The sequence below is a fragment of the Polypterus senegalus genome, chromosome 16 (genome assembly GCF_016835505.1).
Source record: "Polypterus senegalus isolate Bchr_013 chromosome 16, ASM1683550v1, whole genome shotgun sequence".
Lineage (NCBI taxonomy): Eukaryota > Metazoa > Chordata > Cladistia > Polypteriformes > Polypteridae > Polypterus > Polypterus senegalus.
In genome coordinates this window covers 95,347,608-95,373,773 of record NC_053169.1, presented here as the reverse complement: position 1 = coordinate 95,373,773, position 26,166 = coordinate 95,347,608, and the positions used below count along the sequence as shown (strand labels likewise).

At 38.8% G+C, this 26,166-nt stretch overlaps 1 protein-coding gene across 5 annotated transcripts in view; it reads right to left on the bottom strand.

Moving 5' to 3' along the window:
• nhsl1b (NHS-like 1b) overlaps positions 1-26,166 on the bottom strand; it is a 244,446-nt gene that overhangs the window by 27,157 nt on the left and 191,123 nt on the right. For all 5 annotated transcript variants that reach the window (XM_039739040.1, XM_039739042.1, XM_039739041.1 and 2 more), the window contains exons 2-3: positions 16,593-16,745; positions 5,570-5,691 (exon numbers count right to left, since the gene is read on the bottom strand). In XM_039739040.1, coding sequence (XP_039594974.1) covers positions 5,570-5,691; positions 16,593-16,745 — 275 coding nt within the window. The remainder of the gene's footprint in view (positions 1-5,569; positions 5,692-16,592; positions 16,746-26,166) is intronic.

Sequence of the window (26,166 nt, the reverse complement as noted above, 5' to 3'; positions counted from 1 at the left end):
GTAGAAACAATTGGTTTTAGGTCTTAAGACAATCATTAATTCATTCAAATTCCAAATCCTTTTGTTATGCCCATTGAAGAAGCAGTGGTGCAAAGATTGTACATCTTAAGACAAAATAAATCTAAACTCTAATATTTGATGAAGAAGGCATACACACCGACACTCACTCAATAACGTTCACACAGTATATTATGTGTGTGTGTGTGTGTGTGTGTGTGTATTACATACATACACGTAAGGGCCAAGATTTATGAAAGAGGAAAAAATTCTGACTTGATTTCTACCTTTGATGAGTGAAATTCCAACAACATTTATGTAGACTTCTGATAGCAACTTGCAGAGGAAGGTGATTTTATTACTTTTTTTTTTTTAATGTTCTTTAAATTCTTAAGAGGATTATAGACAATATTTTATGATACTGAATACTGGATGTTCGATTTGTTAAGCATACATTTCTTACTTGAACATTCAATCTCAGTATAGTAGCTTATCTAACAGATTAAAGAGGAAGTGCTAGTGGAGACAGCAGACAGAAGGCTACATTAGTAAAAAGTCATCTGTGTCTAACAAAATGAAATGTGAAGAACTTTAAACAGTAAACTTTCCACATGCAGAAGAGTGAAGTTCTCGAATCATTGGTTATCTTTGTGCATGCACACCTCATGGACATGTACGGATAGGGTTCGTCAAAATGACATTGGACGGAGAGCAACTGGGGTGGTGTTAAGGGTTGACCCTTGACACTGACAAGCTTTAAAAAGTCATCAGCCTAAAAGGGAAAGTGTTCTATTATTCTTTAGCCTACTGAATTGAAGGAAAGAACCGGGAAGGAGGAGAAGCTGAAAGAGAACAGGCACGCAGAAATGGGACCTTAAGAAAACAAATGTATGCATACATTTAAGTGTGTCAGCCTTCATCGTCTGACAGTTTCTGAAATATTCCAGGTTGTATTCATTGATTTGCCACACCTTTTCATTTTGCTTCAGTTTTTTGGCATATTAAGAATGTTAAATCTACAGTACAGTATAATGACTGAATTTTAGTGAAGGACATACAGGATGTGTGGAAGTACGTAACAAAGAAGCTGGGCATTTGAAAAAAGCATTTAATGTTTTTGAATAGTGGTACATACTAGGAAACACTCCTACCTTCACAACAGTATTGCCTGCTACAAAGCAGTTACAGTAGTCAAATTAATTGGAAAACTTGGCAAATGCCCATCTCTGCACTGCTGTGCATCATAATCCCCAGACAGTCAGTTTATGTTCTTTTCATGTGGTTTACAGTTAGGAAAGAAAAAATGGCGTATGCTGCAGGTTGCCATCTGCTTGCAGATAAATAGCAGAGAAACTTAAGGAGAAATCTGATGCTATTGCTCTTTCATACTCAGCCACAGTTTTTTTTTTTTTTTTTTAAATGAGCCACAATCCAGGCATTGTCACAGCAGTCTCTATTTGTAAAATATTAGTCCATGACTTATGATATCAAAATGTTTTTCTAGTTTTATAACTCACTCTATACTGATGAGGTCTTGTAACGCTGCTCGAGGTGGTTTATGCTATCTGTAGGTTACACTAACCTGTACTGGTAAGATCAAACATCCCAGGTTCTTACACTTCTACAGGAGCTCTGTCTTTATTGATTGGTTAGTTTAATGCCAGAATCTCAACATACACACAAAAAAGCAGCTGCCACTCTATATGCTGCACTCCTAGTAATCCTCCTCCTAGTATTCTGTGTGGCAAAATGATCTCACATCCTCCATTGCCTTGTCATGTAACACCAAGACTATCACTCTGTCTTCCAGGATCCCTAATCATCAACACATTCAGTTTCATTTTGTCCTTCACTCGTTTCTTACCCCATGTAAACATTTTGCTAACCACTTATCCCCTTCTGCTCCTTAAAATGTACCCAGAACCATCCTCCACTTGTTCTGAAACTAACCCACTTTCACTCCCCATTGACTTCCTTTTTCAAATTACCTCTTTCCAATTTTCTCTGTCCAGATTTGTTTATCACCTCATATTTTTTCATCTCCTAGACCTTTCCACACTCCTCCTCCCTCAGTCCAATCCAGCAGAGTTTGTTCTATTATTGTACCATCACTACTAAACTTACATAACTCTGTTTGCCATCTACTGTCCTAACAATCACAAGCATTTCACCTGGCTTAAGAAGACAAAATCTACAGCAACTAAACCTGTTGGCCACCACTAGTGCTGGGCATCTTGATTCACTTTAGTAATTTGATTCTTTTGAATTACATGTTTAAGTGAATTGATTCTTTCGATTCATTTAGAGTATAGTGTATATGGGAAGCCAGTAAAATTGGGGGTCCCCTCTTATCACATCTCAAATATATAATTTAATAATCCTACATAATTTTTAAATGCAAGTATGTATGTATGTACAGGTGCCGGTCATAAAATTAGAATATCATGACAAAGTTGATTTATTTCAATAATTCCATTCAAAAAGTGAAACTTGTATATTAGATTCATTCATTACACACAGACTGATGTATTTCAAATGTTTATTTCTTTTAAATTTGATGATTATAACTGACAACTAATGAAAGTCCCAAATTCAGTATCTCGGAAAATTCGAATATCAATTAAGACCAATGCAAAAAAAGGATTTTTAGAAATGTTGGCCAACTGAAAGGTATGAACATGAAAAGTATGAGCCTGTACAGCACTCAATATTTAGTTGGGGCTCCTTTGGCCTGGATTACTGCAGCAATGCGGCGTGGCATGGAGTCGATCAGTCTGTGGCACTGCTCAGGTGTTAGGAGAGCCCATGTTGCTCTGATAGTGGCCTTCAGCTCTTCTGAATTGTTGGCTCTGGCGTATTGCATCTTCCTCTTCACAATACCCCACAGATTTTCTATGGGGTTAAGGTCAGGCGAGTTTGCTGGCCAATCAAGAACAGGGATACCATGGTCCTTAAACAGGTACTGGTAGCTTTGACACTGTGTGCAGGTGCCAGGTCCTGTTGGAAAATGAAATCTGCATCTCCATAAAGTTTGTCAGCAGCAGGAAGCATGAAGTGCTCTAAAACTTCCTGGTAGACGGCTGCGTTGACCTTGGACCTCAGAAAACACAATGGACCAACATCAGCAGATGACATGGCACCCCAAACCATCACTGACTGTGGAAACTTTACACTGGACCTCAAGCAACGTGGATTCTGTGCCTCTCCTCTCTTCCTCCAGACTCTGGGACCTTGATTTCCAAAGGAAATGCAAAATTGACTTTCATCAGAGAACATAACTTTGGACCACTCAGCAGCAGTCTATTCGAGACACTTCTGATGCTGTCTCTTGTTCAAGAGTGGCTGACACGAGGAATGCGAGAGCTGAAGCCCATGTCTTGCACACGTCTGTGCCTGGTGGTTCTTGAAGCACTGACTCCAGCTGCAGTCCACTCTTTGTGAATCTCCCCCACAGTTTTGTTTCACAATCCTCTCCAGGGTGCGGTTATCCCTATTGCTTGTACACTTTTTTCTACCACATCTTGTCCTTCCCTTCGCCTCTCTCTCTATTAATGTGCTTGGACACAGAGCTCTGTGAACAGCCAGCCTCTTTAGCAATGACCTTTTGTGTCTTGTCCTCCTTGTGCGAGGTGTCAATGGTCGTCTTTTGGACAACTGTCAAGTCAGCAGTCTTCCCCATGATTATGTAGCCTACAGAACTCGACTGAGAGACCATTTAAAGGCTTTTGAGTTAATTAGCTGATTAGAGTGAGTGTGGCACCAGGTGTCTTCAATATTGAACCATTTCACAATATTCTAATTTTCCGAGATACTGAATTAGGGACTTTCATTAGTTGTCAGTTATAATCATCAAAATTAAAAGAAATAAACATTTGAAAAACATCAGTCTGTGTGTAATGAATGAATCTAACATACAAGTTTCACTTTTTGAATGGAATTACTGAAATAAATCAACTTTGTCATGATAGTCCAATTTTATGACCAGCACCTGTATGTATGCATGTATGTATGTAAATAATTGTTTCTAATACCTGGCCAAGACGCCCGTATGTGAAAGGACCAGGGAAGAGAACTTGCACGGGGCATTACCTCCCCTGAAGCACTACATGGCAGACCACAGGTTGCTACAGGCTCCCCACAGGGCTCCATGGGAGCTGGAATTTGCTACAGCCAGGTTGAGTTCTGTACGTGCAGCCAGGAGGTGCTGCAGGGACTGCGGAGCCCTACTTTGCTGGGCTTCTACCTCACCCGGATTACACTAACGGGCTAAAAGAATAAAAGAAACCCGCTGCCACTGTTTGAGGAGCCAGAGTCTGGAGGAAAGTGATGAATCCTACTAGAGGAGGAGTGGAGGTGGTAAGAGAGACAGGCAGAAGAAGAGAAAGAAAGTGCTGTGTGCGTTTACCTGTTGGTGCTTTGCTGTACTATACATTAATGGGAAACAAAGGTAAAGAGTTTCAGGTTGTATGCCTGTTATTTCTACAAATAAACATAAGTAATGATTGAAATAAAACTTGGGTATTACCTCACTGAAGATGTTGTGTTGGTTACTGATATTTATCAATGATTGAATAAGTGTTAATATAATGAGTTGTGTTTGTTCAGGTTGTTTTTTCAGGAGTAGCAATTCGACAGGCTGTGCCTTGAGAAGGGAAGACTTCCAAGCAAATCTTTGTCTTCTGTTAGATTATTTGCACAGCCCTTTCAAAAGGTAGGTATCTGTGTGCTCGGCACCACATCTGTGAACCCCAGCAGCAGCACAGCTCATGAAGTGATTCTTAGCCTTTGCCAAGGTATTCTGAAGTGCAGCCCTTTCAGGGGAAGTGAGCCAAGGAAAGTGAAACGGCCTCTATTAAGGTATTCTTACATTGTATTTGATCTGTGTCTTGGCAGGGCAGTGATAGGCCCTTGGCTATTGCATTTGAGACATGAGTGAGGGTTAAAAGAGGTCAGTATTACAGGGTGTACATAGAACCCAACACTATTAATCTAGGCATTTACAGGATTAATTTGTCTACCAATATTAAACAAACCTTTGAGGTTAAGGTACTGTTTGTAATCAATTTTTACAAAGTTAAAGGACTAATTAAAAAAAAAAACGAAAATAATAATTTTGCACAACAAAAACAGCTACTGATAACAGCTACAACTGGTTGACAAATTATGAAATAGCTCTGTGCAAAATCAAACCACTAGGTGGAAGTAAAACCACAGGAGTTTTGCCAGTGGATGGCAGTGTTGTGGTATTTCAAAATCTATGCTGCCTGCATCAAAAACTGTGAGAAAAGTGATTACGTAACGTAGAATTAATCTCATTAGATTAATAATCTGTTTGATTTAACATAATATTCAAACATCAAAGTAAATCAACAGTAAAAAATTACTGACTGCAAACAAACGAATGTTACTGAAATATGACATACTGTTGAACAGTTCAAAACACTTATTCCCATTTTTAAACCCCTTTAGCTTGAACTTCACACCACTGAAGAAATTGCCGTTTCCAAAAAAAAAAAGGAAAAATAAAGTAATGAAGCTTAAAGTTTAAATTTCAACACTCGTGGCTTCTTACCTTCTTGTCCAGATCATTCTGTTCCGAGAGGCTGCTGTCAGAGAGGTTTGAAGAGGAGAAAGTGGGAGCCTGGGAGTAGTACTGGGAGCTGCGGAATCCATCCTTCCTTAGCTTGTCACATTCTGCAGAGAAGAAATATCAAGTGTGGGCGACTGTTCTCTTCACATTAAATGGTGTTAAAAAAATGTTCCTTTTTTGGTTAAACAGCTTGAACAACGCAAACATCATGATTCATTTAATACTGCAAATGTTGAAGAATGTGTACACTATGGCAACTTACAGCCTTGTTTAAGGGCAGTGTGTGAAATGACCATGTTTGGTGGTTTCTTGACCATTAGACGCAATGGCACAAAACTGAGTGCTGAAGACAAGAATGAAACTTCATAAGAGAACAAATCTCACTCCCTTCCCCACCAAAATATATGCTTATACAACTGAACCCACATTGGGTGCTGATACAGATTATATTACAAAAATAAAATAAAATTTAAATTACAAAACATCTTGACAATTTTCTCAGTTTTTTTAATTGAGAATATAATGGCATTACAAACCAAATTACATGTCCAAAACTTTGCAGACACCTCACTTTCACACCTATTTGAGCTTGTTGGGCATCTCATTCCAAAACCATGGGCATTAATATCCAGTTCCTCCTACATAACAGCCTCTGCTCCTCTTTCCACAAGATATTTGGGAGTGTACCCGTGGAAATTGTGCCCATTCATGCAACAAAGCATTTGTGAGGTCAGATACTTATGTTTCATGAGAAAACAGGGTTTACAAGCAGCATTCTAATACATCCTAAAGGTGTTCAGTGGGGTTGAGGGCAGGACTCCGATATCTTTATGGTCCTGGTTTTGTGCACAGGGACACAGCCATGCTGGAATGGAGACTTTCTGTTGCCACAAAGTGGAAAGCGAAAAACTGTAGAAAAAGGTCTCTGTCTGTTGCAGCATTGACAGTACTGTTCACTGGAACCAAGGGGTCAAGCCCAAACCCTGTTATTATCCCTTATTCACCAAACCTTAAAGTAGGCACTATAAAGTCTAGAAGAGAGCATTGTCCCGCCATCCACCAAACCCAGATGCGCCCATTAGACTGTCAGAAAGTGAAGTGTGATTCATCCCTCCAGTGAACACCTTTACACTGCTCTAGAGTCCAATGGCAACATGCTTCACACCACTCCAGACAAGGCTTGACATTGTGCATGGTGATCTTAGGCTTGAGTGAAGCTGCTCGGCCATGGAACCTCACTTCATGACTCTCCTGACGCAACTCTTACGGTGACAATGCATTAAGAAGAACTCTGCTGTGAGTAATACACAGAGGAAAGGTGGTTTTAATGTGCTATACAACTCCAGTCTGAGAGTGCTATTGCTGCTCCTCGGTACTTCAGTTTCACAATGATAAATAACACTTACAGTTGACATAGGCAGAAATCAGCACTAGCATGGCAGAAATCAGATGTACTGACTTGTGGCAAAAGTGGAATCCAAACTAGTGTTGGATCAATGCTGAAATGTTTGCCACCGATACCAGCTTTCGCACCTCAGTACCAGTACTGACCTACTTTGTTGTCCCATCACTTCTCTTGCCTGAAGTCAGAGTGTTGTACCATGTTAGCCATTATGAATGTAGAGAAAAGCCAAGCAACTCTTGCATATTGTAATCTTTTTAGTTAGCCAATAAAAGGAGTCATTTTGCTTGGTTTTTCTCTGAAGTCAGAGGCAATCCTTCTGCCTGGTTTTAACAGGGTCCATCAGAGGGTGGTCACAGCAACATGCAGATGCATAATAAAGTGCTTCTCATAGTGCTGGGTCTGGAACCTCCCTCTGAGTAGCAGGTGTAGTAGCTGGACAGTCCACTTTAGAGTATACACATACCATAACAAGGAACAGGGGGTGAGGGGATTTCCCTCTTTGAGCATGCTAATATGGCTTTGAAAAGTAGAGAAGAGGTGGTGGGGAGCAACCATTAATTGCCAGTATAGAATTCTGCATGGTATTGGTAGGATACCATTTTAAAGATCCGGTAGTCCAGGATGTTTTTAGTACCAGTATATTGTGCTACACTACAGGATACATTCAGACAGCCACCACCAGTCTGTACCATTGACACCAAATAAGTTGGCTCCATGGACTCATGTTGCTTTTGTTAGTCAGACAAACAGGCAGACAGATAGATAGATGAGAACGGCAGCATATAATAGATAGACTTATTTCCACTCTTCATAGGTGTTGTTTTGGATGCTTCAATGCCAACTAGAGCCACGTTTTCTGGTTTCTCGATGACAACATTGGCATGCAACATACTCTATTGTTGTAGCCCATTCAAGATTAAGGACCATAAAGTAGTGAGTTCTAAGATGACATCCTGCACACTAATGTTCAAAATGTGCTCTCAAAGGGAATTATGACAAATCATATAAAATGCAACAGTGCTTCATTATTCACTTAATTTTCAGCTTCTGTATGCAATTATAATACCTACTGAATATTTTATATACAGTGATTTAAAAGCATTGTTCTAAACAGCATGGAAAGCTTTTGCTGTTGTTGGGCATAACAAGCTTGTCAGTTATGCGCCACTGCCAGACATTCCCTGTTTTGGAAGACAATCAACCAGGCACACAGTGCTAAATGTAGGCAGGGAGTAAATCTATGCTGTCTGGAATCCACGGTTGAGCTTTAACACCTCTTTAAAAATTAAACTGATTTGCTTCTGCAAGCCTAAGAAGTGGCTAATTCTCCATTTGTGCCTCTTGGGCGAGTTCTGCTGCTAGAAAACGGAGGAGACACACCAGCTGTCTCAGTATAAAGCTGCATTACATTAAACTTCAGAATTACACTTAGGCATATGGGATTTGGAGGGAGGTGGGGGGGCTGGTAGAGGCTGGACAGCAGACACGCTTGTCAACAAAGGACCAGGGAGCAGCCATGCTTTGTATTCCAAGTAAAAGAATATTCTCTAGATCTGAGACAACAGCAATAGTCTATCTGTAAGATTAACTCTGAGTGAAGGTTTTCTTTTTCTCTTCTGTAGACAATGTGCCAGAGACAAGGTTTGTCTTCATTCAAAGCAGTGCCAAGACTACACTACACAGGCCAGTCATTCCTGACTAAGTTCTTTCTGAACTTTCAGCTTTAATATGGTAACTTTCACTTGTTTGGTTTTAGCAGGACTGTACCTCAACTTTGTCCTTCGGTCATTACAGCTAAATATCCCATGTAACCTTTGCCCTCATTTATTTACAGTCCACACGGTTCATTGTGTCAATACAGTCACATACAAAGTACAATCAAATTCTTTCTTGCATGGGTTTAAAAAGAATACTCCAATTAATTTTATTTAAGTGTTACCTACCCCATGAAATCTGGAGTGATAGCTGAAAAAAACATTTTAATCTCAGGTTTTCGTGAAGAATCTATATAAAATTTCTGATAGAATAGTTGTCTATGGAGACCAATGCTGGAAACACAGCAAACAATACAAAAATGCATTTTGTACATTGTGAGCAGACGAACATGTGACTTGACATATGGATTAGGTGACATGACATTTTTCCATGGTGCTGCATTAGTCTCCACAGACCCCTATTCTACCAGAAAGTCCTGGCACCTCCATCCTCCATGAAAACATGACACTAAAAATGTTATCAGTCATCACTACAAACCACATGGGGTTAGTAACATATAAATATGTTTTTTGTTGGAATATTCCTTTAATCATAATTGCCAGAAAAATAAAATGCCACTTCTCATATAAAAATAATATCCATGTGATTTGCATTGGTCTTCCTTTTTTCTTGTAACAATAATCTTGCAAATATACTTTTTTCTAACTCCATTAGAGATTTTTGTTATTTTTAACTTATTTCATTTTGAAATAGTATGCATGAGTATTTTGTCCCTACTTTGCATTTCTAAGGACTTGTTCTAGAGTGACGTTTAGGTTCACCTTACGCAAGATGTACATTACATAAGAAACATAATGAGAAATATGACAAATAAGAGGAGACCGTTCAGTCCATCAATCCTATTTGTTTAAAGTCACAGGTCACTGGGAATAAAGTTCAGTCCCTTAGATTTCTAGATTTTGCTAGTTTATGGTCTTTGAGTAATACCTTTTAATTTTGACTAGGAGTTAGGAGACTGTTTTAGTTTTGAAGCTATGTTTAACTGACTTGCTGACTTCACCTTACGCAAAACAAATGCAAGAATATCTGAAGTGAAAAAGGCAAGTAAGGGTTAAAACCGAAAGGACTGTAAGAGTTGGCAACCAAACAAAACCAAAATCAAAGTCAAATTCTCTGCTGCAAAACATCAGTACAGCCTAGAATTGTCTAATGGAGCACTGAACAATCTTGAATGGCTTTCACACTGTTGTGCTTGTGATGCAGTGTTGTGTGACATCCAGAGAAAGGCCCCATAGCAGCAGATAACCACATCATGACAACAGTACCTCAAAATGACTGTGCCTAAATGAAAACAAAATAGGGACATGATAAACATTTAACAAAATGAAAATATAATCACTTTCAGGATGACCCTGAACAAGAGCTGTAAATGCAGCTCTACACAGGCATGCAGGCACATTGAGAAACCTTTCCTCATGAGCGGCCCATTTCCTAATATCATACATTTCTATGAAAACCACTGCTAGGAAAATCAATCCTATCTGGTTTCTGTTTAGTTAACACTAAGGATGGTAGTTTCATCCTTTCTTGACTTGTCTCTAATGGCGCCTCATGGCTTAGTTTTATCTTAATCCTTACAAACATAACGAGGTCTAAAATACACTCGGAGCATATTATCTGGAATACCTGTACACCTGCTTATCAGTGCAATTATCCAATCAATCAATCTAGTGGCAGCAGCAGCCCAATGTATAACATCCTACAGATACAGCTTTGAAGACCAGTGATGTTGGCCATGGCTTGATTGTTGGTGCGAGATGGGCTGGTTTGAGTATTTCAATAACTGCTGATCGCCTGAAATTTTCACACAATCTCAAGAGTTTACTGAGAATGGTGTAAAAAACAAAAAATAACCAGTGAGCAGCAGTTCTGTGGATGAATATATCTCATGATGAGAGGGGTAAAATGGGAATGGCCATACAAAGATGATATGTTAATTTAGATAAAGACTCTGTACAACTATGGTGAGCAGAAAAGCATCTCAGAAAGTACAACATGTCATACTTTGGGGTAGATGGGCTACAATAGTATAAGACCATATCAGGTCCCACTCCTCTCAGCCAAGAACAGAAAGTTAACACTGCAATGGGCACAGGCTCACAAAGTTGGACAGCTGAACACTGGAAAAATTGAGCCTAATCTGATGAATTTCAACTTCTGCTGAGGCACAAAGATGGAAGGGTCGGAATATGGTGCCAGCATCATGAATCCATGCACCCAACCTGCCTTGTGTCAACAGACTAGTCTGGTGATGAAATGATGTGGGGAATGTTTTCTTGGCAAAGTTTGGTCCAATTAATGCCAATCAATAATCACTTCAATACCATGGCTCATTTGAGTACTGTTGCTCACCATAAGCATTTTATACATGGTCACAATTTACTCATCTTCTATTGACTGCTTTCAGAATGATAATATACCATGTCACAAAGCAGAAGTCATCTCAAACTGCTGCTATGAACGTGACTGTCAGTTTAGTGCTCTTCAGTGGTCTTACCAGTCGCCAGATCTGAAGCCAGAAAGATCCCTTTTGGAATGTGGTAGAACAGGAGATTTGCAGCATGAATGTTCAGCCAACAAATATGCAGAAACTGCACGATGCTATGACTTCATCCTTGAACAGACTCTCAAAGGAATGTTTCCAACATCTTGTGGAATTCATGTCATGAAGAAGTGAGGTGGGTTTTAAACCAAAAGGAGGTCCTACCCAGTATTAGTATAGTGCTCCTAAGAATTTGCTCAGAAAGCACAGATTTGTAAGTTTATAAGGACAGTATAGTATTAGGGGTAACTCGTAATAAAAATACAAAGTACAGTTGTGTTTATTCCTGGTGAAAGTAAAGTTGTTTTTTTTTTTTTAAGATAGTTAACAAGTCAATCATTTTTATCTCGGTATTCAGGGCTAATACATCACTTAAACATAATAGGTGGCTGTAGTCAGCCCGCACAGCTTACCTACATACCTCTCACTGAACTTGGCTTACTGTAAACAGGACATTGCATTCCCCCTGAAGCATGTTTGGCAGCTCATGAACGTGATTGTGAGTTGCTCCTCCAGATGCATGGCTTGAGCATCTAGGACAAAAGCTGGCCAAACTGGTTTATCATCACGAACGCTGTGATAAAGGAAAGTCTGGAATTTGCGTCTTCCATGTTAATGATTAAGACTCCATTGTCTACATACAGAAACCTTTTTGAATGAATTACCTTACTACGAGAGTTTTAAGAGTTGTGACTCCATGCTTTACTGCTTCATTCTGCATACCACTGAAGCTGGAGGTTAGCATGAATTGTTGGTTGCAGCTGACTAGAGCTAGATTTGTACAAAAAGTGTTCAAATGATTCTGTCACTTTTCATGGAAATATAAAACAAAGAAAAATCACTCAGTGTGTATTTTCAGTGTCATACAGTATAAACTGGAAACCTAGAATTAAGTTTCTGGATGGGCGGATTGTTAATTTTTTCCTACTAATTTTACATAATAAAACAAAAAGAGAGGTTAGAGTTTAATTTGCAGCTCTTCAAATCAGATTATCAGGGTCATCTTCAAATTCTCTCACTGATACTTATCACGTGGAAGAGTGTTCATGTGAAACTGACGTCGTTTCCAAGAGCACGTAAGCACTGGGTTAAAGGAATTCTCCATCCCAAATTTTTTTTTTAATGTCACTCCATATAGTTTGTAGTGGTGACTGAGAAAAATCATTAATTTCATATTTTTTAGGAGAAATAAAATATTGAATAATCCAACTCTATTGGGTCAATAGGTGACCAGTAGTGGACACAATGTGAAAAACATTCATGAAAAAAACTTCTAAAATAATTCAAATAGCATCATTTACATATTCAATATCCACTGGTAAGGTCAAAATGTGCAGAATGTGTACTAAAATATTAACAGTTCCTTAAAAGTCTGCATTGGATGTCAAATGGAAAGACATCATTCCCACAATGCTTCTACTTTCCTTAGAATTCAAATCTGTTTGATTCTGACCTTAGTTTTCACTCTTTCATTTTATTTGCACTGTTTTAGTTTACATTTTGTCGCCTTATCGTTAGGATAATGCTTCATGTCGCTATAAGCAGATGCTTGGAGTTTATGACCTTTTGTGAACAAAGCAACAAGATGAAAAGGTCATATAAACTTCACTTTCTCATCCGAGTTTGCGGACTCCTAAAACCTTTTTGTAAACTACAATCTTGTCTTTAATCGTTTTGGTACTGAACACTATCTGTATTTTTTTACTTTGCTCTTTTTGCCTCTCCTTTTGGCCTTGATGTTAGTATGGCTTGATCTCCCAGCTTCAAACCTTTTATACAGTATTAGACAAGACTAGCTCATCTAACACAACTGATGTCTTTTGACAGCTAACTTGATCATTATATATATATTTTATAAAAAAAAAAAAAATCTTGGAAGGAGTCTTGATGTGAGATGTGTGAGATGTGACACTTTAACATCCCGCGATACAAAAGGACAGCTGCTGTACAGGCTTTTAAATGTTTGAAGCGCTGCACGACATGCAGATCACGCAGCATGGCACAAGCAGCAGCAAGCCAGCTGATTGAACATACAGTAAATAATATAAATAAAAAAAAAAAGTATGTGTTTCCCACTGCATCACCGTTTAAAAGGGGGTTTCAGAAGAGCAACCGCATCTCCTTAGCGTGCGTTCAGCGCCCCTCTTTACAGTGCGAGAGGCAGAGATGCAAAGTGGCTGACAAATTTTTTTTTAAAATGTAATAAGTATCAACAGCGCCTGATATTTAACTTGGTTTTCATGTGTATTTCATTTTAGGACAGTGAATCCATGTGTTTCACTAGTAATTAAAACAATTATGACAAATTTCATGTGTTCTGGTGTCACCTGAATTAAAAAAAAAGTCACACTTTTGCAGCCAGGGAACTCTTAAAATTATTTTTCAATTTAAATTAATGGTGGTTAGGTAGACTATTATTTTAGAAGTAAATTTGTGATAATAAAGGTTGCCTAACCTAATCTAAATTAATTACCAGTTGTTTTTTGTTTACATAATGAAAATTCACCTTATGATGTGGTTTTAAGAAATTGTTTTTATTATTTTTTAAAAAACTGAGAAAATCTGTATGATGAAATCTAAGACAGACGGGCAAGACTGGTGTTTCAGCTTTAACATTCACTCTTAACAAGCATGTTTAACTGCCACTGAAGGGACTTGTCTCTCCAATCCTCTGAGAAGAAAGTCTTTCAAGTTGAAAAAGTATGAACTGAAGCAGAATCCAAACAGGAAACCGTAAAGAACAAGTTGTGCACACAGGTATAGACGGAGATCCCCTAGACACAGAAACTGCACAGGAACAGGTGACAGGAGAGTCAAAAACTAACAAGATAGTAAACCTGGAAGACTAATTAAGGATTCATTCAGGAAGCTACTTGCGTCAAGTTTTAAGACTTAAGATTAGGCTATCTCCTGAGGGATAATTGTGATGCAGGTGGGAAAACACATAAAACCACAGCTGCCTGAGCCTTTTCATGTCTTACCAACTCCAGTATTCTATGATGCCTGCCATGTGCTCTTGGCTATTATTTCACATATCTGTTTCTACAATGGTTAATTAAACATGTTAGAGCTCCAAGACACCTGGCCAATGAGCTTTAAACATTCTCTTTTAAACAGGATACCACTGGAGTACAACGCTATAAAACAGGCTAAAGCTTAAAATGAAGAGTAATTTCTAGCTAGTTAGCCTTGTTATCAAAAAGAGTGTTATCAAAGTCTTGGCAAAACAAGTGTTCTTATCAGGTCCAAAGAAAGGAAAGAGGAAAGGCACAAGTGAAAGGAATGATATGGTAACAAGAAAGAATCAAATGAACAAAATTAATACTTTAATGACTGAGGCCAATCATTGCTATGACGGTCTGAGAAACACTGTCATCCACCCCATTTAGAAAATCAGCACTCACTCGGTTGTAAGCCCCAGAGGAACAACTATAACTGCATAATTAAATATTGAATTGTTTGTACTGCACAAACACTGGGCAGTGAATGCCTCACAGTCAAATGTTTACACAGCAAACAAAAAGTTAGCAAGCACTGAGGAAAACTCATTTGTTCAAAAAAGGAACTCTATGGCACTGCCATTACTGCCGATGGGTGCTAGAACTGTGAAAATACTTTTCTATTGAAAGATTGCGCCGGAGTTTTCAGTTATGAGAGGGAGGCTTTAAACACATCCTGTGATTAAGAAAGGTTAGGCAGAAACTAAGAAATGTTGGCCTTTCACTTACAGTTAACTCAGGCAGGGAAAAAAAAAAAAAACAATCAAAACTATTATGAGAAAACTGTAAGACCCTCTCTGTCTGCACACGAAGGACCTCTTAAATTAACTGCATTTTTAAGCTTTAGATCTTACATTTAAGACATTCTATGCTACGATTATTCTTTGACTATATGATAGTGAATCTGACGAGATGTTCAGCATGTCCAGCGACTCATGCAGTTTGATTACAATATCACTGAATTACGTTACCAATAAAGACAAGGCCTAACAACATCAATGTAATTCAGCGATGTAATTCACAGATAAATACTTAATCATTTGGCTGATGCATTTCATTAGGTGTTACTGAATTAACCTTATAACAGTGTCTCGCACTAAGTATAATGCGAAAGGCATCTGGGATCCATGAGCAATGACATTTTAATGGCTGACAAGCAACCTGAAGTGTAATGTTTATAAGCATTTTGATATAAAGAAAAAGCTACTGTTATCAGGCATAAAACAAAAGAATGAAATGGATGAAAAGCAGGAAGAGATCAACAGGTTGGGATGTCAGATCCATGCTATTAATTATAAGATAAGCACCCAACAGGCCAAACTATAAAATAATAATGGCTATCGCAACTAAGTGACGTATTACACAAATACATTTATGAGGATGAGAAGATGGAAAAAGTATCTAGAGCTTTATAGTATTGTAGCAGGCCTCTTAAAATACATTCTTAACAAATGAAGGTTCCTGCTGCACTCCGAGGAGATCTGAGCCATACTAAAGGATTTCTTTGGCAGTGTTTTAATCTAAATGTGTGCCTACAACGACTGTAATAAAATATAACTCTGTAACAGTATACTTGTAATAAGCTTAATTAATAGTAATATTTCAAAATTATTTTAAGAATTACTCTGTAAGAAACCTCCCAGTGTTAACCTGGCTTGCCATGCTGCCCTTGGACAAGTGTCACACATTTAAAACCAAACATCTTCTATCATTAAACCATCAGATATGCACAAAATACTTTTTTCTGCTATTTGGTTTACTATTCTGCCCTACTTTATTAAATGTCATACAGTTTCACCATAAGGTGTTTAACATGCTACATATTATGAAATAAGGTATAAGATAAAGGGAGGGCAAAAGAGTGAGGAAAAGTACCAGTAGTAATAAAAAACAAAAATGTAAATATAACCTATTAATGAATTGACAAAACACAATAAGACACTGCTTTGAATCTTTCATTACAATTTCTTCACCTATTCAGAACTGCACTACTTCTCTATTTCGATATAAACTACAGATTTAAAAAGGATACTTCTCATAATACAGAACAATACCCAAAAGAGAAGTATATAAAACAAGGCGTAAATAATACCAATTTTTACAGTACATCCACTTTACAATATTTTTTACTAGGATTGTCACAATTCTCGAACACAAAATTATTGCCAACCATGTTTACAAAATCAGTTTGTCCGAACAATGCGTTATCGTCTGCTCTCACAGTTTCATCTACCTGGCATAATCAAAACTAAAACAAAAAAAGGGCTCTGCAGGTTTACTCACCTCGCAGTACAGTTTTCAGGTTGACTTTGGCCTGCCGATGCAAGTCTTCGACACAGGCAGGCCTGTTTGTTGGCAGAAAGACATTCTCCTGCTGATGCCAGGGTGCCGTGTAATGTACTGTCCATTTGCTTTCTTCTTCAAGATTAGACACAGCTGTAAAGAAAGAGAAGCATAAAAAGAGGAATAAATGTTGAATTCTTTCAAAATGCACACACAAGATGGATGTGCCAAACATGAGGAATTGGAAACGAAATGTAACCAATTTTTGTCCAAGTTGCAAATTTCCATACAATTATATCATGGACTGGAGATTGATGCAACTATATTACTGACTCATTTATCCACAAAGTTTTACTTAAGGCAAATGAATATGTAAAAGGAGTTCAATTAAACAATGTTGTCAAATTTATACTAATTTGTCTGTGAAAAACATCACCTGACATTTCCTTCTACAATATATAGTATATTTCTGGATAAACCCAACCCCAAGACACAGTACAGTATATAAACAAAGACACAAGGTGAAACAATTACATCAGTCATTTAAAATGTCCTGCTTAAGATCAGTCAGCTAGTGATGTTGATGCTCTTGATCTGAACCTGTTTGTGTGGCTGCTCAACTCCCTTGACCCTACAACCCAACCCTGCCAAGATTCACCACTTATGCTAATTCAATTTTTATTTAACAGATTTCAAAGTATCACAACAATACACCAGTTATCATATATTAAGTGCTTCATCTAATATACAAGAGGAGGTTTAAACATCTGTTTAAAACAAGCTTCCATGTCGTAGGATTATGTTCCTTCTTTTACAACATCTATTTCAGTAACAATTATTGATTATTTCAAAACTATTTTTTCTCTTCACCTTAATTTTCCATGAAGACAGGTAAAAGAAAAATGTAAAAATTTGCTGTCTCTTGCCCTAGTTGTACTTTCAATCACTGAAAATTCTGTATTCGCGTTTGCATGAATGTCTCTTAAACGTAGCTCCCTTTATCAAGCGTGTTCTTGTAAAGCCTGTTTCTTATGCTCTTTCATTATTCACCTCTTTCATACTTTCTGTCTTTGAAGAGGACTCTCTCTGCATGCAAGTCAAACAGAACTATATATTACTCAGTCCCGATCAAAAGTTTAAGACCACTTGAAAAATGGCAAAAAATCATATTTTGCATGGTTGGATCTTAACAAGGTTCCAAGTAGAGCTTCAACATGCAACAAGAAGAAATGGGAGTGAGACAAAACATTTTTTGAGCATGCAATTTAATGAAAACAACGATTAAACTGAAACAGGCTGTTTTACAGCTGATCAAAAGTGTAGGACCACATCTCTAAAAAAAACCTGTAAACCCCCCCAAAACAGAAATCTAACTTCCAAACATGAACTCAGTAATGAGTAGCTCCACCGTTATTGTTGATCACTTCAAAAATTTGTTGCGGCATGCTTGATGCAGGCGTTTCCATGAGGTGAGTGGGAACATTTCTCCAAGTGGTGAAGACGGCCGCATGAAGGGCATCTACTGTCTGGAACTGTTGTCCATTTTTGTAAACTTCCCTTGCCATCCATCTCCAAAGGTTCTCAATTGGATTTAGATCAGGGGAACAAGCAGGATGGGCCAAACGAGTGATGTTATTCTCCTGGAAGAAGTCCCTTGTCCTGCGGGCATTGTGTACTGTAGCGCTGTCCTGTTGAAAAACCCAGACGAGGGTCCCTGCACTTCCTGAAGCTCCATTGTTCCACTGAAGGAAAAAGCACCACAGACCATTATGGCGCCCCCTCCACTGTGGCGCGTAGAAAACATCTCAGGTGGGATCTGCTTGTCATGCCAGTAACGTTGGAAACCATCAGGACCATCAAGGTTAAATTTTTTCTCATCAGAGAATAAAACTTTCTTCCACCTTTGAATGTCCAATGTTTGGTGCTCTCTTGCCAAGTCCAAACGAGCAGTTCTGTGGCGTTCAAGGAGACGAGGTCTTTGAAGACGTTATTTGTTTTTTGAAGCCCTTCAGTCTCAGATGTCGTCTGATGGGTATGGGGCTGGAGTCAGCACCAGTAACAGCCTTAATTTGGGTTGAGGATCGTCCAGTGTCTTGACGGACAGCCAATTGGATCCTCCGTCTCAGTGCTGGTGAAATTTTTTTAGGTCTTCCACTTGACTTTTTTGTTCCATAACCCTCAGGATCATTTAAGAAATTCCAAATGACTGTCTTATTGCGTCCCACCTCAGCAGCGATGGCACGCTGTGAGAGACCCTGCTTATGCAGTTCAACAACCCGACCACGTTCAAAAAGGGAGAGTTTTTTTGCCTTTGCCATCAGAACCTGTGACTACCTGACCTTCATTAGCTCGTTATGGCTCTGGCTTGTTCACAGACATCGTTAGGAAACCACAGGTGATGCAAACTGAAAAATTGTATCAATTCTTGGACTTCTCAAACCTTGTCCCAACAATCAACAGCCATGGGTTCCTCTAAGCAGCTGCCTAACACTCTAAAAAAATAAAACAATTGATGATCACAAAATAGGAGAAGGCTACAAGAAGATAGAAAAGTGTTTTCAGGTAGCTGTTTCTTTAGTTCGTAATGTTACTAAGAATCAACAATTAACAGCAACAGTGAAGCTGAGGTCTGGAAGAACAAGAAAACTTTCTGAAAGAACTGCTCGTCGAACTGCTAGAAAAGCAAATAAAAACCCTGTTTGACTGCAAAAGACCTTCAGGAAGATTTAGCAGACTCTGGTGTGATGGTGCCATGTCCTACCGTGCAGCGACGTCTGAACAAATATGACCTTCAAGGTAGAGTCAGCAGAAAAAAACCTTTTCTGCGTCCTAACCACAAAATTCAGAACCTGAAGTTTACAAATGAACATCCTGTGGACTGATGGGAGTCAAAATAGAACTTTTTGAACATAATGTGCAAAGGTGTGTTTGGAGAAAAATGGTGCCGAATTCCTGGAACAGAACACCTGTCTTCAACAATTAAGCATGGGCGTGGATTGATCAGGCTTTGGCCTTGTGTTGCAGCCAGTTGCACAGAGAACATTTCAGAGGCAGAGGGAAGAACAGATTCAAATAAATATCAGAAAAGTCTGAAAGCAAACATCACACCATCTATAAAAAAGCTGACGTTAAAGAGAAGATGTGTCCTACAACAAGATAATGATCCGAAACACACCTAAAAATCTACAATGGAATACCTCAAGACACACAAGCTGATAGTTTTGCCATGGCCCTCACTGTCCCCTGACCTGAGGATAATTGAACATCTGTGGACAGATCTTAAAACAGCAGGGTATGCAAGATGGCCCAAGAATCTTACAGATTTTACAAGGCCAAATGTGTGAAAGTTAAGAATTGAAAGACTCTTAGCTAAATACAAAAAGCCTTTACAAGCTGTGATCCTTGCCAAAGGGGGTCTTACTAAGTACTGACCATGTCAGATGCCCAAACTTTTGCTTCAGGCCATTTTTAATATTTTCGTATTTTGTACCTGAGAATGATGGAAATAAAAATGCAATCATGCTTAAAAAAATAAAGAAATGTCATCTTTTACTTAGAGTATAACAGACATTAACAGTTTCTGTTTAAACCCTTAAAATGGACAAGTAGTCCTAGGAAGTAGCCTGTTGTCACTTCTGCCTCATTAAAGCTAGAACTGCCCCTTCCAGTAGTATATATGTAATATATAAACCAACTCCACATCAAAAGATAGCATTCACTGTACAAAAAGGACATCGCTCTACTGTAAGAAAGCCTAAACAAATCTCTTCAGAGAACCATAGAAATCAAACTGTTATATTTGCCTTAACAACCATTGACATTAAACAGGGTTCCTATGGATACCCAAAACTTTTTTAGTTTATTTGTGCTTTAATATATATATATATATATATATATATAAAACATACAGGTAGTCCCCGAGTTACGGACATCCAACTCATGAACGAGGCCACAGCTGCTCCTTCATCTGTCTGGGGGACGCAACGCAGGCTCCTCAGTAACTACCGCTCTGTCATCTCCAGCCTGGGGACTGGATGGAGGCTGGTGGTTTTGCTGCTCGCGCAGTGTAGTGTCCCTTGGGTGGCTTCAGTTGATGAATAGGGTGGTGGGGGCCGCACCCCATTCATTCTCAGTGGGCAGCTGGGTGCGTGGCAAGCGCTCGTGTTCAGGTGGATGCTTGATGGGGCGGAGGGGTCGGTTCGCTGCCCACCCACCACGCCGCTGCAGCTACTGCTCCTGACTGGACGGAGGCTAGATGGGACAGAGGGGGCGTTTCACTGCCCGCCCACCACACAGCCTTGCACTGTCCTTTGAACGGCTGCCCCGTTCGTTCTCGGTGGGCGGCTGGTGATGCTGCAAGCGGTGACCCGGTTTTGGCTGAACGGAGGCCACGGAGGAGGGTGAATGGGGAAGCGGGGGGCAGCATTGTAGTGTGCCTCGGGTGGCTGGCTGTTGAATGGGGGTGGTGGTGGTGGGCGATTCACTACCCACCCTTGGCCGAACCCTATTCGCTCTTGGTGGGCGGACGCTGCAGACAGCATACTGTATGCAAGTGGAGGTGACTGTGTGGTGGGCTGGTGGTGAACCGCCCCTTGCTGCCCCCATTCATTCTCAATAGCATGCCTGCTTGTACGGTTGTGTACATAGCAGGAAGTCGCCTCTTGTCAGTACACCAGATGTGCTGACGAGGGGTGCCTTCCTGCTGAGATAGCGTGTACAGTGCTGTGCAGAAGAGCTCATCTAAACCTTTTGTCTTCATCCTTCATCAACGTCTCTGAAACACAAATCTGATGCAAGTGTTGGTGATACAGCAAAGAAGAGAAAAACCATCACCATGGAAAATAAAGTAGAAAAAATAAAAAGGTCAGAGAGAGGTGAAACTCCATCATTCATTGGCAGAGCACTTGGTTTCAGTCGGTCAACAATGGCATTTATTAAAATAACGTACCTGTTCCGACTTACATACAAATTCAACTTAAGAACAAACCTACAGTCCCGATCTTGTATGTAACCCGGGGACTACCTATATATATTTATACATACACACACACACATACACACACACACACACAAGTTGAGAAAAAAATCGCTTACTTCATTGCCAAGAAAAAAAAAAAATAAACCTAATGAAGGCTATACCACTGAAATGTTGCATCTTTAGCTTTTTTCCTTTTCAGATGCAAGATAATGCCGCCATTACACATACATATATAGAAAGACATTTATATATCTGTATATAGACAATTATATACAAAGACATGCATTCAACTGCACAGGAAAGAGCAAGAATGGCACGCATTATAGTAAAAGGTGACCACCAGGAAATTTAAGAGGATTAAGGGCTTGCTGCAATTCCGCACGTACATTAATTCTGCTACAGAGACTGCTATTTGAGAATGACATTAAGGAGGAGATATAAAATAATGGGAATGTTTTCTTAATTGTTCTTTCTAATCCAAGTTTAATTTTTAGTAGTAAAAGGACAATCTTTCTGTTACACTATGACATGACAAACAAATATTATAATGACAATCAAGTGTGAATAAATTGGTAAGCAGATTAGAAAAGAAAAAAAAAAAAAAAACCCAACACAGGTGGACTAAACAGGTGGTCAAAGGAGGAGTGTGCTTGTAAGCTTCTTTGACAAGTTGGGTTTAGTCTGAGACATTTTTTCAGTCTAAGCCAAAAGAAAAACAAGCAAAATGCATGCTAAATAAAATTTTAAGAATGAATTAGACAAAGCTTTATTTACTGCGGTGGGCTGGCGCCCTACCCGGGGTTTGTTTCCTGCCTTGCTCCCTGTGATGGCTGGAATTGACCCTCATCCCTGACCCTGTAGTTAGGATATAGTGGGTTGGATAATGGATGGATGGATGGATGCTTTATTTAATGCAATTTGATGAAAAAAGATTCTGGTCTAGGTGTGGGTTAACTGGTTAGGTTTGCAGAGATGTACACCTTCCTTCTCTTACTGTCTGCAGAGGATACCACATTCTCGGTGACATTTGAAACACCACCATCACATTGCAATGTTTGACAGCATTTTGTAGGTGCTGACTCACAGAGTAAATCCTATAAAACAGACAAAGTACCTCTAGTCATAGCAGTGCTATCTGACCAAAAGATGCCACTGTCAGCTATGCAAAAATATTCAAAATCACATACAGGTTTGCTATCTAAATGAATCTTTATTTCCTTTGTCCAAAATACAATACAATATATAGGGACATTGTTGATGTGTTAATTTTTAAGATGTTTTGTCTTCTGACTCATGTCAGGCAAAGATTAGACCAGCTTAGTATCACATTTAACATACCCTATTCCATTCATCCATTTTCTCAACCTGCATACGCAGGCCTGGTTCACAGAATAGGTAGCTCCCGTTCCAGCAATCACTGTATGCAAGCCAGAAAAAATCTTTGAAACTTTAGACAGGGTGCCATTCCACAACAGGATGAACACACACACACAAGGAGCCAATTTAGCGATGCCAATTCACCCAACATGTATGTCTTTGAACTGTGGGAAGAAACCACAGCAGCTGGAGGAAATACATGCTGAAATGGAATGCATACTACCCACAGCAACCCCACGGGACTTGAACCCGGTCAACTTTACTGCAAGACAATAGTGATACCATTGTGCTACCCCCTACCCTTAACACACCCTACAAGATTTTTAAACTTGAGATAAAATGTATTTTCAAAGGCAATATGTACTCTAAGACGTATAAACAGATAAAAAAAATATATACACAGATGCATACATTTTCAAACCAGTTAAACTGATTCAGGGTTACAGGGTAACAGTTTACAGCAAGGCATCTTCCCATCACATGGCACACAAGTGCACACCTAAAATTCAGCCCAATTTAACATAATACACATGTTTGGAGATGTTGAAACCTTATACAGACATTGTGGAGAATGGGATGGGGACAGGAGCCCATTCCAACTAGAATAGAGCAGGAAAGAACCCAGGAGAGGGCAGTAGTCCATTGCAGGGTAAACACACACACTTACATATACCAAACCTATGCTAAGACTAATTTAGTGTCGCCAATTCACCTAACATGCATGTCTTTGGATAGTGGGGGGAGAACGGAGAAAACCCCATAGACACTGGATGACACGGATTGAAATCATTTATGTTAGGTAGAATGCCTACAGGGGGCCGAGTGGTCTCGTGGCCTGGAACCACTGCAGATTGTTTTTTTTTTCTCCAACCGTCTGGAGTTTTTTTTATTTTTCTGTCCTCCCTGGCCATCGGACCTTACTTTTATTCTATGTAAATTAGTATTACTCAATTTTATTATATTTTGTCTTTTTTCTTTCTTCATCCTCTAAAGCACTTTGAGCTACATTAATTGTATGAAAATTTGCTATATAAATAAATATTGTTGAACATGGAAAGTCCGCACAGGGAAGACATACTGTAAATCCTGTTCTCCTTACTGTGAGCCACCATGGCACCCTGTATAGAAAACACATTAAATAATAAGTTTGTTAACAACGACTGTGTGCCCACAAACGCTCAGATTAACCACCTGAAATAATAAAAGGGCAATACGTTCTAAATTCTACTTGTAGGAACCCTGACCAGGTTTTAAGAAGGAAAATTAAGACTGATTCACAAATTAAAGGATTTCCATTTTTCTGAAATAGCTACCTAATGTACAGTTTTAAATACAGCTTCTTTCTCTCTTTCACTTAAAAGGAACATAAAATTAAGAGCTTATGGCAATTCATAAAAGACAACACGGCCCATATGTATTATTTTGTTAATCATGACATTAAACCAAGTCCCCAGTGTTTCACTGAAGGTCACACTTCTGCACTTTTTCCCATTTTTATTCTCTAATTAAGGCTGCAGCAGCAATGTCCGTTATCTCAAGAAGACCTACAAAAAGTCAACTGTTTTCTGTCTTGACCTCATACTATTCAAATCCATTCTTGAATACAACTCTTGTACAGTATTATAAAATATCCAATTACGATTACTAATTGTACTGTCAGAATTAACATTCTAATAAACCCAAATAACAAGTACTTGTCACAGGAAACCAATGCATGAAAATCTGAAAACTCTCAGCTAAGGAGTGCACCCAAAGCATTTACGTTTGTCCTTCATAAAGGTTCATGCTTGATTCTACAATGAATCCTATAAATATCAGATGTGTTAGCTTAATCCCTTGAAAGACAAAAAATGTGCCAATTAATTCTCATTAAGCAAGAGACCAGGAAAATATCTTATGCTTGAATGGTAACTGTCACGGTCCCTGTCACTGTTATACTGTCACCATATTAATCAACGGTCAAATTGAAGTCAGCAGACACATTTCACTGTTATTTGTCTCTAACAATATAATCTATCTTTTCTCATTGGTTTTGTCAAGTTGAATTTTTTTTTATAAGAAGTCATTCTGTGTGCCTGGGAAGGACAAACATGACAACAAAGGTTGAGGTAAGATTGTTAATATGACAATAGCAGGACGGTAAAGAAGATCGGCACAGAAAAAGAAAACAAAAATGGATAAAATGCATCAGTGTATCACAAAGTACACACGGTTCTAATCAGACATCTACTGATTAAACGAGGAGGACACCAAACCTCGTGCTCAGTAAACTGCAATGCCAGCATTTTCAGAAAGCCAAGAGACATTCAGCCTCATAAAAAGCACAGACCTCCAGTAAAAGGCAAAAACCGTTTCCAAAATATGCATCTTATTGTATTCTTATATTATAGAATAACAGTAAATATAAAAAAAGCATTTTTCCTATATTTATTTACTCTGTGCCACTTTACAATACCTAGAAAATAAGAAGTCACACTTTAAATTTTAAAACTGCTCAGAGATGCTAACATAAATGAAATGACCGTATCAAAACAAAAACAAAAAAATTCATGCAAGTCAATTTAAGCATGGAAAACTTAATCATTTTTCATTTAATAACAATAAAAAGATGAGATGAAAGATGCTTTTCCAGTCATTTTTATTTATCCCTGAAGGACGCACTTACTGGGCATCAAATGCAACACCTCACACAACACCGAAAGTCGTTCTTGTTCATACAGCATTCACGGAGTGCTCTTTAATGAATTCTGGGATTCATAATGAATAAAAGCACAACATTGTAAACACCTGAAAGCAGGACTTTGAGTTACTGATCCTTTTTATATTCTGTTTCTAATGATTTTGTTCAATACACACAATACCAAACCATATGAACAATACACAAGTTCATAACGGGTATGAGAACATTTCCTCAAACACAGGGTGCTGCACTTTTCTAAGTCATCAGTGTATAGAACTGAACTTTCTACCTTTTCAAAACAATACACCTACACCACAAATCTGATGCTACTATCCAGGCATCTAGAGAAAGACAAACCTGAATTTCTAGTTTTTTCAGAGAAGACCAAACACTGTATAGAGACAGCAATGTTGTTTTTCTATACACACAGGTGCAGGGAGTGCCGACTGTTGATATTGTTGAAGAACTTTAGCTCTGAAAATGCTGGTCTTATTTCTGCTGGCCACCTCTTGGTAAACCTTTAATGCACTCTTCTTCCC